At 45.3% G+C, this 12,189-nt stretch overlaps 1 protein-coding gene across 8 annotated transcripts in view; it reads right to left on the bottom strand.

The window, feature by feature from the left end:
- The window catches only part of NBN (nibrin), a 51,809-nt gene that overhangs the window by 28,885 nt on the left and 10,735 nt on the right, over positions 1-12,189 (bottom strand). For all 8 annotated transcript variants that reach the window (XM_014528465.1, XM_014528469.1, XM_014528470.1 and 5 more), the window contains 6 exons: positions 11,781-11,898; positions 10,838-11,031; positions 8,418-8,515; positions 5,785-5,908; positions 4,846-5,121; positions 2,894-3,335 (listed from right to left, as the gene is read on the bottom strand). In XM_014528465.1, the coding sequence (XP_014383951.1) occupies positions 2,894-3,335; positions 4,846-5,121; positions 5,785-5,908; positions 8,418-8,515; positions 10,838-11,031; positions 11,781-11,898 (1,252 nt within the window). The remainder of the gene's footprint in view (positions 1-2,893; positions 3,336-4,845; positions 5,122-5,784; positions 5,909-8,417; positions 8,516-10,837; positions 11,032-11,780; positions 11,899-12,189) is intronic.

The raw sequence follows: 12,189 nt of genomic DNA, 5'->3' as shown, positions 1-12,189 counted from the left end.
TGGACAAATTCCCGTTCGCGCGTTTGCTCCCAGCCCAGGGCTCGGAAGCTCGCAGCGTGCGAAGGATCAGTTCGCGAGCGCGCGAGCGCGCGCTTGCTCCCAGCGCGCAGGATCAGTTCCAAGGTGCTAGCGCACTTCCAGGCCAAAGTTCCTGAGGCCCCAGCGCCCCGGGAAGGGGCGGGTCTATCAGTTACTATGGCGCTGCCCGCGAGCCTGCGGGAAGGGGGGATGGGCTCTGTTACTCACGGATCTGCCGCAGGGATTTCTGAACTTTTGGTGTCCCGCTGCCCGCGAGCCTGTGGGGGGGGGGGATGGGCTCTGTTACTCACGGATCTGCAGCAGGGATTTCTGAACTTTTGGTGTCCGCAGGTCTGTAGCTGTGGTCGCTCTCTGTCCCCCCCAGTGGCTGCAGGGTCCTGGTATGCGTCTGAGATCAGACTGGGTGGTGCTGAGGCCAGGATCCTAGTCTCAAGCAGCTCTGTTTCCCAAGATGGCGTGGTCGCTGTGCCTGGGCTGGCCGCCTAGGAGTGTCCGCGCCGGGAGCTGGACTCCGCCGCCTAAGACTGCCCGGTTTAGCAGCCCCTTAGAAGATCTGCAGAATCTAACTGTCCCTAGCTCATACACACACACCACACAAGTCCACACACTCCTCTATCACTTCCTTGCACTCTCACACTCTCTCCCTCCCTACCTTCCTGCTGGTCGCCATTTTCCGAGTCTCAGGGCTGAACAACTATATTTTAACAAGCTGGAGAAGCTGGATGTAGATTGGTAGGATCAACATCATTAAAATGTCCATAATACCCAAGCAATCAACAGATTCAATGCAATCCCATTAAATACCAACAGCATACTTCACAGATCTAGAACACTCCAAAAATGTATATGGAACAACAACAAAAAAAAACCTGATTAGCCACAGCAATCTTGAAAAAGAACAAAATTGGAGGAATCACAATACCAGATTTCAAGTTATACTACAAAGCTACTGTACTCAACACAGCCTGTTACTGGCACTAGAACAGGTATATAGATCAATGGAACAGAACTGAGACTCCAGAAATCGACCCAACCAATTACCCTCAATTAATATTTGACAGAGGAGGCAAGAGCAACAATGGAGTGTAGATAGTCTCTTCAATAAATGGTGTTGGGAAAACTGGACAGATAATGCAAACAAAATGAAACTAGACCACCAACTTATACCATACACAAAAATAAACTCAAAATCGATAAAAGACTTAAATGTAAGTCGGGGAACCATAAAAATCTTAGGAGAAACTATAGGCAGTCAAATCTCAGACATCTTGTGTAGCAATGTTTGCAAATACATCTCCTAGGGCAAAGGAAACTAAGGAAAAAATAATCAAATGGGACTACATCAAAATAAAAAGCTTCTGCACAGAAAAAGAAACCATCAGCAAAATGAAAAAGGAGCCCACTGTATGGGAGAACATATCTGACAATGATATACCTGATAAAGGGTTAATATCCAAAATATATAAGGAACTCATACAACAAAAGGAAGACAAACAATCCAATTAAAAAATGGGCAAAGGACCTAAAGAGACACTTCTCCAAAGTGGACATACAGACAGCCAAGGGACATATGAAAACATGCTCAAAGTCACTGATCATCAGAGAGATGCAAATTAAAATGACAATAAGGTATGACCTCACACCTGTCAGAATAGCTATCATCAACAAATCAACAAATGACAAGTGCTGGTGAGGATGTGGAGAAAAGGGAGCCCTAGTGCACTGCTGGTGGGAATGCAGACTGGTGCAGCCACTATGGAAAACAGTATGGCGTTTCCTCAAAAAATTAAAAATGGAATTCCCATTTGACCCAATGATCCCACTTCTAGGACTATATCCTAAGAGACCCCAAACACCAAACAGATAGAATATATTAAGTAGCACGATTTACAATAGCTAATGTCTGGAAACAGCCCAAGTGCCCATCAGTAGATGAGTGGATAAAAAGCTGTGGTACATTTGCACCATGGAATACTACGCTGCTGTAAAAAGGAAGGGGAGCCTGTCCAAGGAGGAGCAGCTGTGTGAGCAGCCCGCTTCCCCGTCTGAATAGCAGCAACCACGAGAGCAGTACGACCTGTCCGAGGAGCAGCAGCCGCATGAAAAGTCTTCCTACATCTGAGGAGAGACAGACTTGTGCAGCCCGGGGGTGGGAGAGATTTACTGGGGAATTTATGCATATACTAGAGGCCTGATGCAAGAAATTTGTGCAAAGGGCTTGGCCCCCCGCCACCGTGGCTTTGTCCAGAAGGTCATCTGGAAGGACATCCGGTCTAATTAGCATATTACGCTTTTATTATTATAGATTATTATTATAGATGCATAGCCCATGGACACAGACAATAGTGTGGTGAGGGTGTGGGAGGGGTGGGCGCAGGGTGGAGGGGGTCAATTGGGGAAAAAAAGGGACATCTGTAATACTTTCAACAATAAAGATAAATTAAAAAAATAAATAAATAATTAAATAAAAGTAAAAGAAAAAATGTATTTAGTAGATACTCTGTTTCACTAACTTTCTTTATCTTCCTGTCTTCATTTCCTCTATTAAGGCATCTCCTATACTTATATTCATGGCCAAATGTCTGATATAAAAGTACTTCCTAGAAATCTATTAAACAATCATGAATAACAGTTTTATTTGCTGTCATTTATTATATACCAGCAGAGTCACTGTATTTTTAACATCTACCTTACAACCACAAATTCTTATACTTAATACAGGTGCTGAAGATAGTAATTTTTTTCAAGGAAACATAACGGATGCTCATACTGTCAATACAAGTATCGAAAATGAACACTTTTTAACATTCTAAGTTTCCATTTGCAGTATTTTTCATTAAAAAGTGTTACTTACAGATATGTCGTCACTCTCTGGCGCTGTCCCATCGTGAAAAGAGCCGTTTGTTTCTACGTCCAGCCTTGGCACCTTTCTCCTTCGGACGGCTCCCTCTTGTTCCAGCACCTTCACCTCCATGTCCAACTCCCGCTTTGTGTCCCGGAGTAACTCTTCCAGTACTTCATTTTCTATGGCTAAATCATCAATTTTCCTTTTTTCTGACCTTAGTTTTTCTGTAGAAAGAGATTTACTGGCAGGAGTTTTCGAAGTGGCCTTGGACTCTGTGTCTGTGAAGAGGCCGTCTGGCTCCTGCCCCGCGGGCCCCCTCTGGGAAGCAGGCTGCCCGCCGCTTGCCCACAGCGAGGAGGAGGCAGGCTGTGTTTGTTCCAGGAGAGAACAAGACATTTCCATTCTTGCTGACTTAAATGAAGATATTTCTTGATTTTCTTCATCCCTTTCCCTTAGATTTAAAAAAAGAAGAGAAAAAAATAAAAACAGATAATGAGCACAGCTAAGTAATTTAATAGTCTGGCCATTTTCACCCCTCTCACATTTAATCCACAATATTTTGGGTTTTATTAAGTAACAACATCACTGGAAATAAGAAGAGACATCAGAAAACAGTACATAATCCATATATACTCTACTGCTTTGAGAGGACTGACCCACCCTGTGGCTAAAATGATGAGGTGAGCTCTAGCTTTGCTGAAGTAGCCGCAGTTGACAAATCCATGTGGAGAAAAGCACAGAAAAATACAAGGGCCTTGTTGCCAGGAAGCAACAGCTTACCTTGCAACCTAGGGAGCCTGTGGGCAGGGAGACCGCACCGCGGGAACAGACCCTGCTGGGCTAATGAGAGGAGTCGAGGAGCTAATCTAGAACTTTTACAGACAACCCAACAAGTGCCACGTAAGCACGTGACTGCGGTTTCCTAGACAACGCTGCGATGCGTCCACAAGCCCCGAACACTGTGTGCGCCCATTGTGCCCAGGCGCTCAGAGCTCAGTCCCTGCGCTCTAGGAGTGGGCTGGGCTCCCCTTGGACTGAACAGTCAGGTGACCTTTCAGTCACTCTAATCTCACCTCCGCATGCTGGACCAAGAGGTTTCTGTAATAACAGAGTTTGAGCCGGAGAGCTAGCAACACACCCAGATGGGAAGGGAGGAGTTTATAAGACTGAAAATAAGAACCAAAGGACTGGTTTGGGGGAGGGGGGCAGAGAAGAAAGCGTCAAAGATTTTGAAAAAGTTTGAACTACCAAAAAAAGGACACATTCAGTCACAGGGGAGAGAGTTTTCAGGACTATCATTTGGGAAAACAGCAGGAAATGCCTGTGGAAAAGTGAAGCTTAAAGGACGGGTAGGGCCAAATGCACTGAGCAAATGTAACAGCATCATGGAACCTGAAGGTAGATTACACAGAGGATAAAAAGCAGTGAAAGGAAGAAAAACGCCTCAAAGAGGAGGCAAAGGCTGCCAGTGAGAGAGGGAAAGAGCCGGACAGACCGTGGCCACAAGCGAGAAAGGCGTGAGCAGAGGGCTCAGCGGCTGCGTGCCAGCAACAGCCATGACTGCGATGCATCCATGGCCACTTTGAAGGACATCACATCAGGATGAACTGTGCCTCAGACAGAAACGGGAGCAGGGACACCTCCTTTTCTGAGAAGTTTCTTCGCAGCAAGAGGAAGAACCACGTAGAGGGAAGACTGAAGGAAGGGATGGGGCTCTTGAATACGGAGGACCTGGAAGACACGCAAGGCGGTAGAAGCAGAGAGCACTGCTGGGAGGGAGTCAGCAGGGACCGCAGGCTGGAGGGCAAGCGCAGCCAAGGGCAGAGATGGCTGGGAGCAGAAGGAAGAGGCGAGGTGAGTCGTTCAGAGCACAGGGAGGGGGCAGTCCAGGCCGAGCTTGCACAGACGGGAGCCCACTCCACACCCACAGCAGTTTCTCAGACAGGGTGAGGGGAGCGGACCTCTTCCTGGGGTCAGGCTGGAAGTGGTTTCGGATGGAGTCGGTCTGCAGCTGCTGGGAAGCCCCACCTCCACCTGTGTTGACACCGGAGAGCTTCACTGGGGAGAGCGGATAGCTGGGCGTCTCCGCCCTGACGGGAGCATTCGGTCCTACAGAAGTGCGCTCAGAGATCCTTTTGGGGGGTTCCTTCACAGGGAATGTCTCTGGTGAAGGCATTCTGAGTTTCTGTTCCATTCTGGAGACTTTGATTTCTTTTGGCCTTTCACTCAGATCCATGCTGTAGCAAAAGAAAAGCATGCCAGGCAATCAACTTACAGCCATGTTCACCAGAAACAAAGGCCTTCAAGTAGCACTAGCTTCACACCCAGCCGCTGTCAGCCTGCTCTACTCTCCTGTGCCATCGACGCCCCAGGACGGCCGGCCCCTCTCTCACCCTGCAGCGCACACCCACCCGTGTCCTCCTATGAACTAAATGTGGGGAGAAGCCTGTGTAATTTTTGCTTGGTTTAAAATTTTTAAATTACTTCCATGCAAAAAAAATAATAAAAAATGGAAAACCACAAAAAGACAAATCTCCTATTATTCTGGTATCATAATAGGGCATTCAGAGCACTTGAGATGAACTGATGTGGTGGAGTCTCTACAACAGAACTCAGCTCTCGATGCCAGAAAAATATATACATCACTCACACTCACACACACACACACACACACACACACACACACTGCATGGCTGAATGAATATATATGGCCTTTGTTGTTGTTATTTACAGAAAAACAAGTAAGCTGTCATTCAAATGATTTTCAAAACAGTTTCTCTTTAAAAAGTTGCATCTGGTCTGAGTACTGAAACGTGGTGTCTTTCAGTATGAACAGCTCCTATGGATTATTTAAAATGAAACAGTGTGTTTATTACTCAGATGAGACAGGGAAGCATTACCATGTGTCTGCTTGCTCTGAGGCTGTGTCGGCCACGCAGGTCACAGTGTTCCCGGGGGCACTGGGCATGACCTCCTCTTTGACGGACAAGCCTTGGCTCGGCCCTGGGGTCGCTGTCCTGGATCCTGTAATCACACACGTGAAAGAAGGAACACAGCTGCTGGCTGCTCACCACGTTCCCCTGGTCATGCTGAGGGAAGTGAGCAGGTAGGACAGCACACTGTCTCCAGTCAGTGGAGACAACAGATACTTGACGAAATGGCCCATCAACAGCCTGCCGGCATCTGTGAGGAGCTTGTCTACACACTAAATCATCTTAGTGCTATATCACATCCTTCATGATAAATTATCAACCTAAATAAAAATAATCAACTTACATTCTTTTTTTAAATATACTTTATTGATTTTTTACAGAGAGGAAGGGAGAGGGATAGAGAGTTAGAAACATCGATGAGAGAGAAACATCGATGAGCTGCCTCCTGCACACCCCATACTGGGGATGTGTCCACAACCAAGGTACATGCCCTTGACTGGAATCGAACCTGGGATCCCTCAGTCTGCAGGCCGATGCTCTCTCTATCCACTGAGCCAAACCGGTTAGGGCCAACTTAAATTCTAATTCAAATAATGCTTTAAGTCCACAGACAAAAAATTACATTTCTTCCCCACAGAAAGTGTATCCACCCTACTATCTACACAAATCAAAGTCCACGTAAGTTTTATTTTTAGAAGATATATACTATTTGAAAAGAACACAGTTTTAGACATTTTTTTTGACTACCACGATGACCATCATCTTAGTTGCTAGGACAGCAGGGTAACTCTCGGGCTGCTCACCTGACTCCCCGGAACCCCCGCACTGGGGTGGGCCCTCCGCCCAGCGTCTCTGTTAACTGTTACACACTTGCCCCAGCTGTGGGACCTGCAGCAATGACCCTGTGCCAGACGTTCCTCATCTATGAAATGGGGAATTATCATTCTTTCCTCAAGAGCCGTTTTGAGGGCAAAAGGAACTGACACATGGACAGCACTGAGGAAGCGCATGGAGCACAGCCAGCGCTGTCCTGCAGGCGGACGTGTCTGCTGCCTCCGCGCCCTGCATGCTCGCCTGCGCTTTCCCGTTAGACCTGGGGCAGGGAGGGTCTGCTGGCTCCTCTGCCTCCAGCCCTGAGCAGTGTGGGATGCAGTGAATAGAAATAGGTGATGGGATGGAAGTGCTAACTGAAAAAGCTCTTCAGTGGCATTTACTAACTTGTAAGCTAGATGACCACTGCCAGCTCCTCGCGACCCCGTGTCTGATAGTGTCACGCTGACTCCCAGTCCCGCATGCGAACACTCTGCCCCTCTCCACGTGGCCACTGCGGAAGCTCACAGGCACTTCCTCCAACACGCCCGTCCCCAAAACTCATTTTCCTTGCACAGAAGTTTGCAAAAAAGAATAATTACGGATGCTTATATAATCACTAAAAGAAACATTTATAGATGGAACCGAATGTCCAGAGTAACATGTTTGTCAACAATAAGGTTATTTACAATGTGCTCCTTGCAAAGACACAAGAAGGGCAGGGGTCTGCTTGCCGCTTTTCTCCACGTGTTTACAACAATTAGAGGTAGTTAGCACCTGTTCAATAAACATTTTGAGTAAGTAAATGAGTGACTATAGAAGGAGGAGAGAAAGGAGAGGGAAGAAGACACGCATTCTCCCTGCCCGCCCCCCCAAAATGGCTGTCTTCTGAAACTGTCAGTCAGACTATAAGTACATACAAGAAGTAATGCTTCTAATTACAAAGAAAAGAGAGCTCCTCGGGGAATACACACAAACACATGGAGGGTCCAAAGCAAGCAGAAAAGAATGAATGTATCATCGTAAAGGCAATAGTTTATTTTCAAGAAAAGTAGGGACTGCGTGGTAACTCACAATGGGGCAGGGCTGCTGCCTTGGACAGTCAGCACTGAGCTACGCATGCCCCCTTCGCCCCAGAAATGGCACGAGCCACCAGGGACTCACGCCAAGAACTACAGGCTGTCCCCACAATGTACCCTGACTGGTCTTCCGCCTCTCCAGCTGCCACACAGCCCCTGGTCCGGCTCCCACCTGCCTCCACAGGGCTACCCCTCGGATCCCCACCCACCCTGGACCCCAAAATCCATACTCCGCACAGCGATGGTGCTCAGGTCCTCTTCCCTGGCACTCTGCCCCCAGATCTACCCGTGTGGCCTCCTCTCACCACACAGACGCCTGGCACCCCAGTGCTGCATCCTCAGCGAGACCCTGACCGCCACCCACAGCCCTTCCAGGCACTGCCACTCCCCGGGGTCAGCTTCTCCTTGTGCTTGGTCCTCACAGGACTTATCAGAAGAGCCTGAATCCCGACCTTCAGAATATAAAGTCACAATAACAGGGAACTTGTTCACTTTATTCATCCTGTATCTTCAGCACTTAGAATAGTGCTCAGTATGCAGCTGACATATATATTTTTGAAATGGATAAATGACTAAATGGAGAAGGTGAGTTTTAAAAGACATTGGAAATGGTCACTCCAGGTAAGTACCTAGGAATGTGCATACAGCCTACCATCAATTGCATAATAAACAAACTTGCTGAAGAGTCAATAAAAACGATGCTTGAATTACCTGGACTGGGCTGGCCCTGAGGGTCACAGTAATTCTCTGTCGTCATGAAGATTACTGCCAATCCAATTTCTGCTTCAGGAATAGGTCTAAGACCCTGCCTATTAGAATAAAATGATTTAAGTATGATAATATATTCCGACTAACAAATTTATTAAGATGATGTCAAACTGAAACTCTCCCCTCCCCCAAGAGGTCCAGCAATGTACTGTATGGAGAGAACTTCATACAAGAGGCTGGTTTCCTCACTGAGCTGGCTACACCGGGCAAGTCCACCACGTTTACTAACTCAGGTATTTCAATTGTAAAGGTCTAGAGCAGTGGTCAGCAAACTGCAGCTCGCGAGCCACATGTGGCTCTTTGGCCCCTTGAATGTGACTCTTCCACAAAATACCGACTTCTGCGCATGGGCCACTGTAAGTGCGCGCCCACACGTGGTATTTTGTGGAAGAGCCACACTCAAGGGGCCAAAGAGCCACATGTGGCTCGCGAGCCGCAGTTTGCCGACCACTGGTCTAGAGTAAAGAATACAGATCCTTCAGTTCTAAATTCTATAACTTTCAGAATAAGAAGAAAACAGTAACACCCAGATGAAGCAATAAAAAAGAGTTTTATAAGCAAACCTATGATTACTGAAATCCTAAGAGAAAACAGAAAAGAGAGAAAGCAGTAAGGAGAATGGGAAGGAAGGAGAGAAGTACAAAGAACTATGGATAGGCTGATGTGTGCTATGATTTAAAGTTCAGTAAATCAAATCATTTTATCAAATTTACATGTGTTAAAGAATCTTATTAAAGGAATCTTAGGGTGAACCTATCTTCTGTTATTCTGTAATGTGGATAATACTGAGTTTATAAAACAAAAACAATTTAATATAATGTTATAGAAACTGTACCTCAAATTTTAAGAACTACAAAACTATTAATACTCATTGCAAGATATTTTAAGTGGCTGCAGTAGTTTAAAAGGTCTTTATTGGATGCTTTAACATTTGTTTTTTTAAATGTACTGACTGGATGAACTTAGAGTTTTACTTTAAGTGCGATTATAATAGTATTCTAATAGTATATACTAAAAAAAAGGTTTTATAAAGTATTGTATACAAGTGGCAATCCAAAATTAACATTTTATTACCCTACTGTTTTGAAACTATAAATATACTATAAAAATTAGTTATAACAATTGACTATATAAAATAAAAACATTTTTAATGCACATATAATAACAGTGCTATACAGACATTATATCATCCTAGGAGGGAAACAGTGGCAGCTTCCATTCAAGCCAATGGTGAGATATGCAGCAGCCCTCCTGTACAACACGCTTGGAGGCCCCAGAAGGTACACAGAGAGAGACAGGGAGAGGAAGGTATCAGAGACATGAGGATTAAAAAAAGATAGAAATGTCATTATTTACAGATATGGTTTATACAAAAAATGACTATAGATGATTAGAAATACAACGGGAGTCCAGCAAGGTGTTGGGATAGAACAGTGTCTAAATTTTGAGTTGAATTTCTATCCATCAACAGTAAACAACTAGAAAATATAATTAAAGAAATATCATATACTTGTATTTCACCTACCACAGGTATAATATCTACCAGAATATATGTAATATCTAGGAAGACCTAATAAATGGTATTTAAGATCGCTACAGAGAAATTATAAATACTGTTAATTCTCCCCAAATTGATTTGTGGTTTCAATAAAATTCCTAATCAAATTCCTAACAAGATTTGTGAAAAGCTGATTCTAAAATGTCCATGGAACAGTGAAAAGCCAAGAACAGCCAGGGTGCTTCTGAGGCAGAGCAGAGCGAGAGCCTGGCCTGGTGGACACGAGGTGTAGGCGGTGCTGGACATGAGGGCATGTTGATGCGCGGAGGAGGGTAAGGACAAACTGCTCCCCTGCGTGTGGAGCTTAGGTATAAACAGAATCCATTCCGGGTAGATTAAAAACAAATTTCCAAACAAAATATCAAAATACTAATAAAAAATATAGGTAAGTAATCTGATCTATGAATAGAAAAATATTTCTTAAACCAAATACAAGTACCATCTCTATATATAAAAGCCTAAGCGACCGTTATGACGGGTTGCTATGATGTGCACTGACCACCAGGGGGCAGACATTCAATGCAGGAGCTGCCCCCTGGTGGTCAGTGCACTCCCACAGCCAACCTCCAATGGCCTGCCAAACTCCCACAGTCCCTGCCCCTGGACTGAGCGAGATGGCCCCAATCGCAGGCCAGGCTGAGGGACCCCACCCGTGCACGAATTTGTGCACCGGGCCTCTAGTCTATAATAAAATCTTTGCAATAATTATTGTATATACTTTTCCGTTGTTATGTAGAGTACACCAAAACTCACACATATAAAACCGCCTGCTTGCATATATTTTTACTAACAAATAACAAAGTACCTTTGGAGCATATCCATAATTGAGTGAATCCATTTTTTCTGAGAGTCAGAAATTAAGGACTGCGAATTTGTCATTCCTACATCAACAACACAAGTTCCCGGAGCCGCAAAGAAACTCTCTTCTTCTTCATTTTCTTCTGCTATCAACCTAGCATCCCCTCCTCCAAAAACAACTGCTGAACTTAATTTCTTATGCTAAAAATGGAAAAAATAAAAAGTAATACAATAGCCACAATGAATTCTGAGTGTGTTCTAGACCTTGTAAGAACTTGATTTGGAAGCGAAAGGACAGAATTGACGTACAATCGGTCCTGCTTCCTGAGAGGACCGTCTGCACCTCCATTCTGAGAAACCCCTGGTCCACAGGCACCTTGGCCCTGGCACAGCATGCTGCCTGCAGCCCATGGGCGGGGTCCCCCTGTGAAAGGAACCCTGGACCCCACACTGCCTGTAGCCCACGGGCAGGGTTCCCCCTGTGACAGAAACCCTGGACCCCACACTGCCTGCAGCCGATGGGAGGGTTCCCCCTGTGATAGAAACCCTGGACCCCACACTGCCTGCAGCCGATGGGCGGGGTTCCCCCTGTGATAGAAACCCTGGACCCCACACTGCCTGCAGCCGATGGGCGGGGTTCCCCCTGTGATAGAAACCCTGGACCCCACTTCAACATATGGAAGACATTCAACACCTGTTTAATAACCCACAAGTTAGAACTTAAACCAGTTCTCCTTACCCCCAACTTACATATTTATATAAACTTAATAGGCCAACTGACAGATATTAAGGAACATTATAATCACATACATGAACATGGGCTGGTGCCTGGGCAGTTTTGTACTCGATGTCACACTTCTGCACATAATCTCAAAAGAAAATGCACTGGGAACACTACTAATTTGTCGTGTGTAATGTTTTCTTTAGGAACATTTAGCTTAAAACATTACCTGCTTGGCATTCAGAAATACAAATGTTTTCCCTTTGAAGATCTGTTTTCTTTCTTGCCGTCCTGACAGATCAATATTTTTACTTCCAATGGCTGGCTCATCAATTGGTGGGTAAAAACTGTAAAAAAAAATATATATATATATATATATTAAAGTATATTCTAATTATAAACTACTCTGTATACATGCCATTAAATTGGTAAATGGAATAGCTCTCTAGACACTAGAAAGGCTTGATTTCCATAATACTATTATATTATTATATTACTAGAGGCCCGGTGCACAAAAATTTGTGCACTCGGGGAAGGGGGGTCCTCAGCCCGGCCTGTGTCCTCTCCCAGTCTGGGACCCCTCGGGAGATAATGACCTGCTGGCTTAGGCCTGCTCCCGGGTGGCAGAGGGCAGGCCC

Source organism: Myotis brandtii, unplaced genomic scaffold, assembly GCF_000412655.1.
Source record: "Myotis brandtii unplaced genomic scaffold, ASM41265v1 scaffold634, whole genome shotgun sequence".
Classification (NCBI taxonomy): domain Eukaryota; kingdom Metazoa; phylum Chordata; class Mammalia; order Chiroptera; family Vespertilionidae; genus Myotis; species Myotis brandtii.
This window is presented reverse-complemented; position numbering and strand designations above follow the sequence as displayed.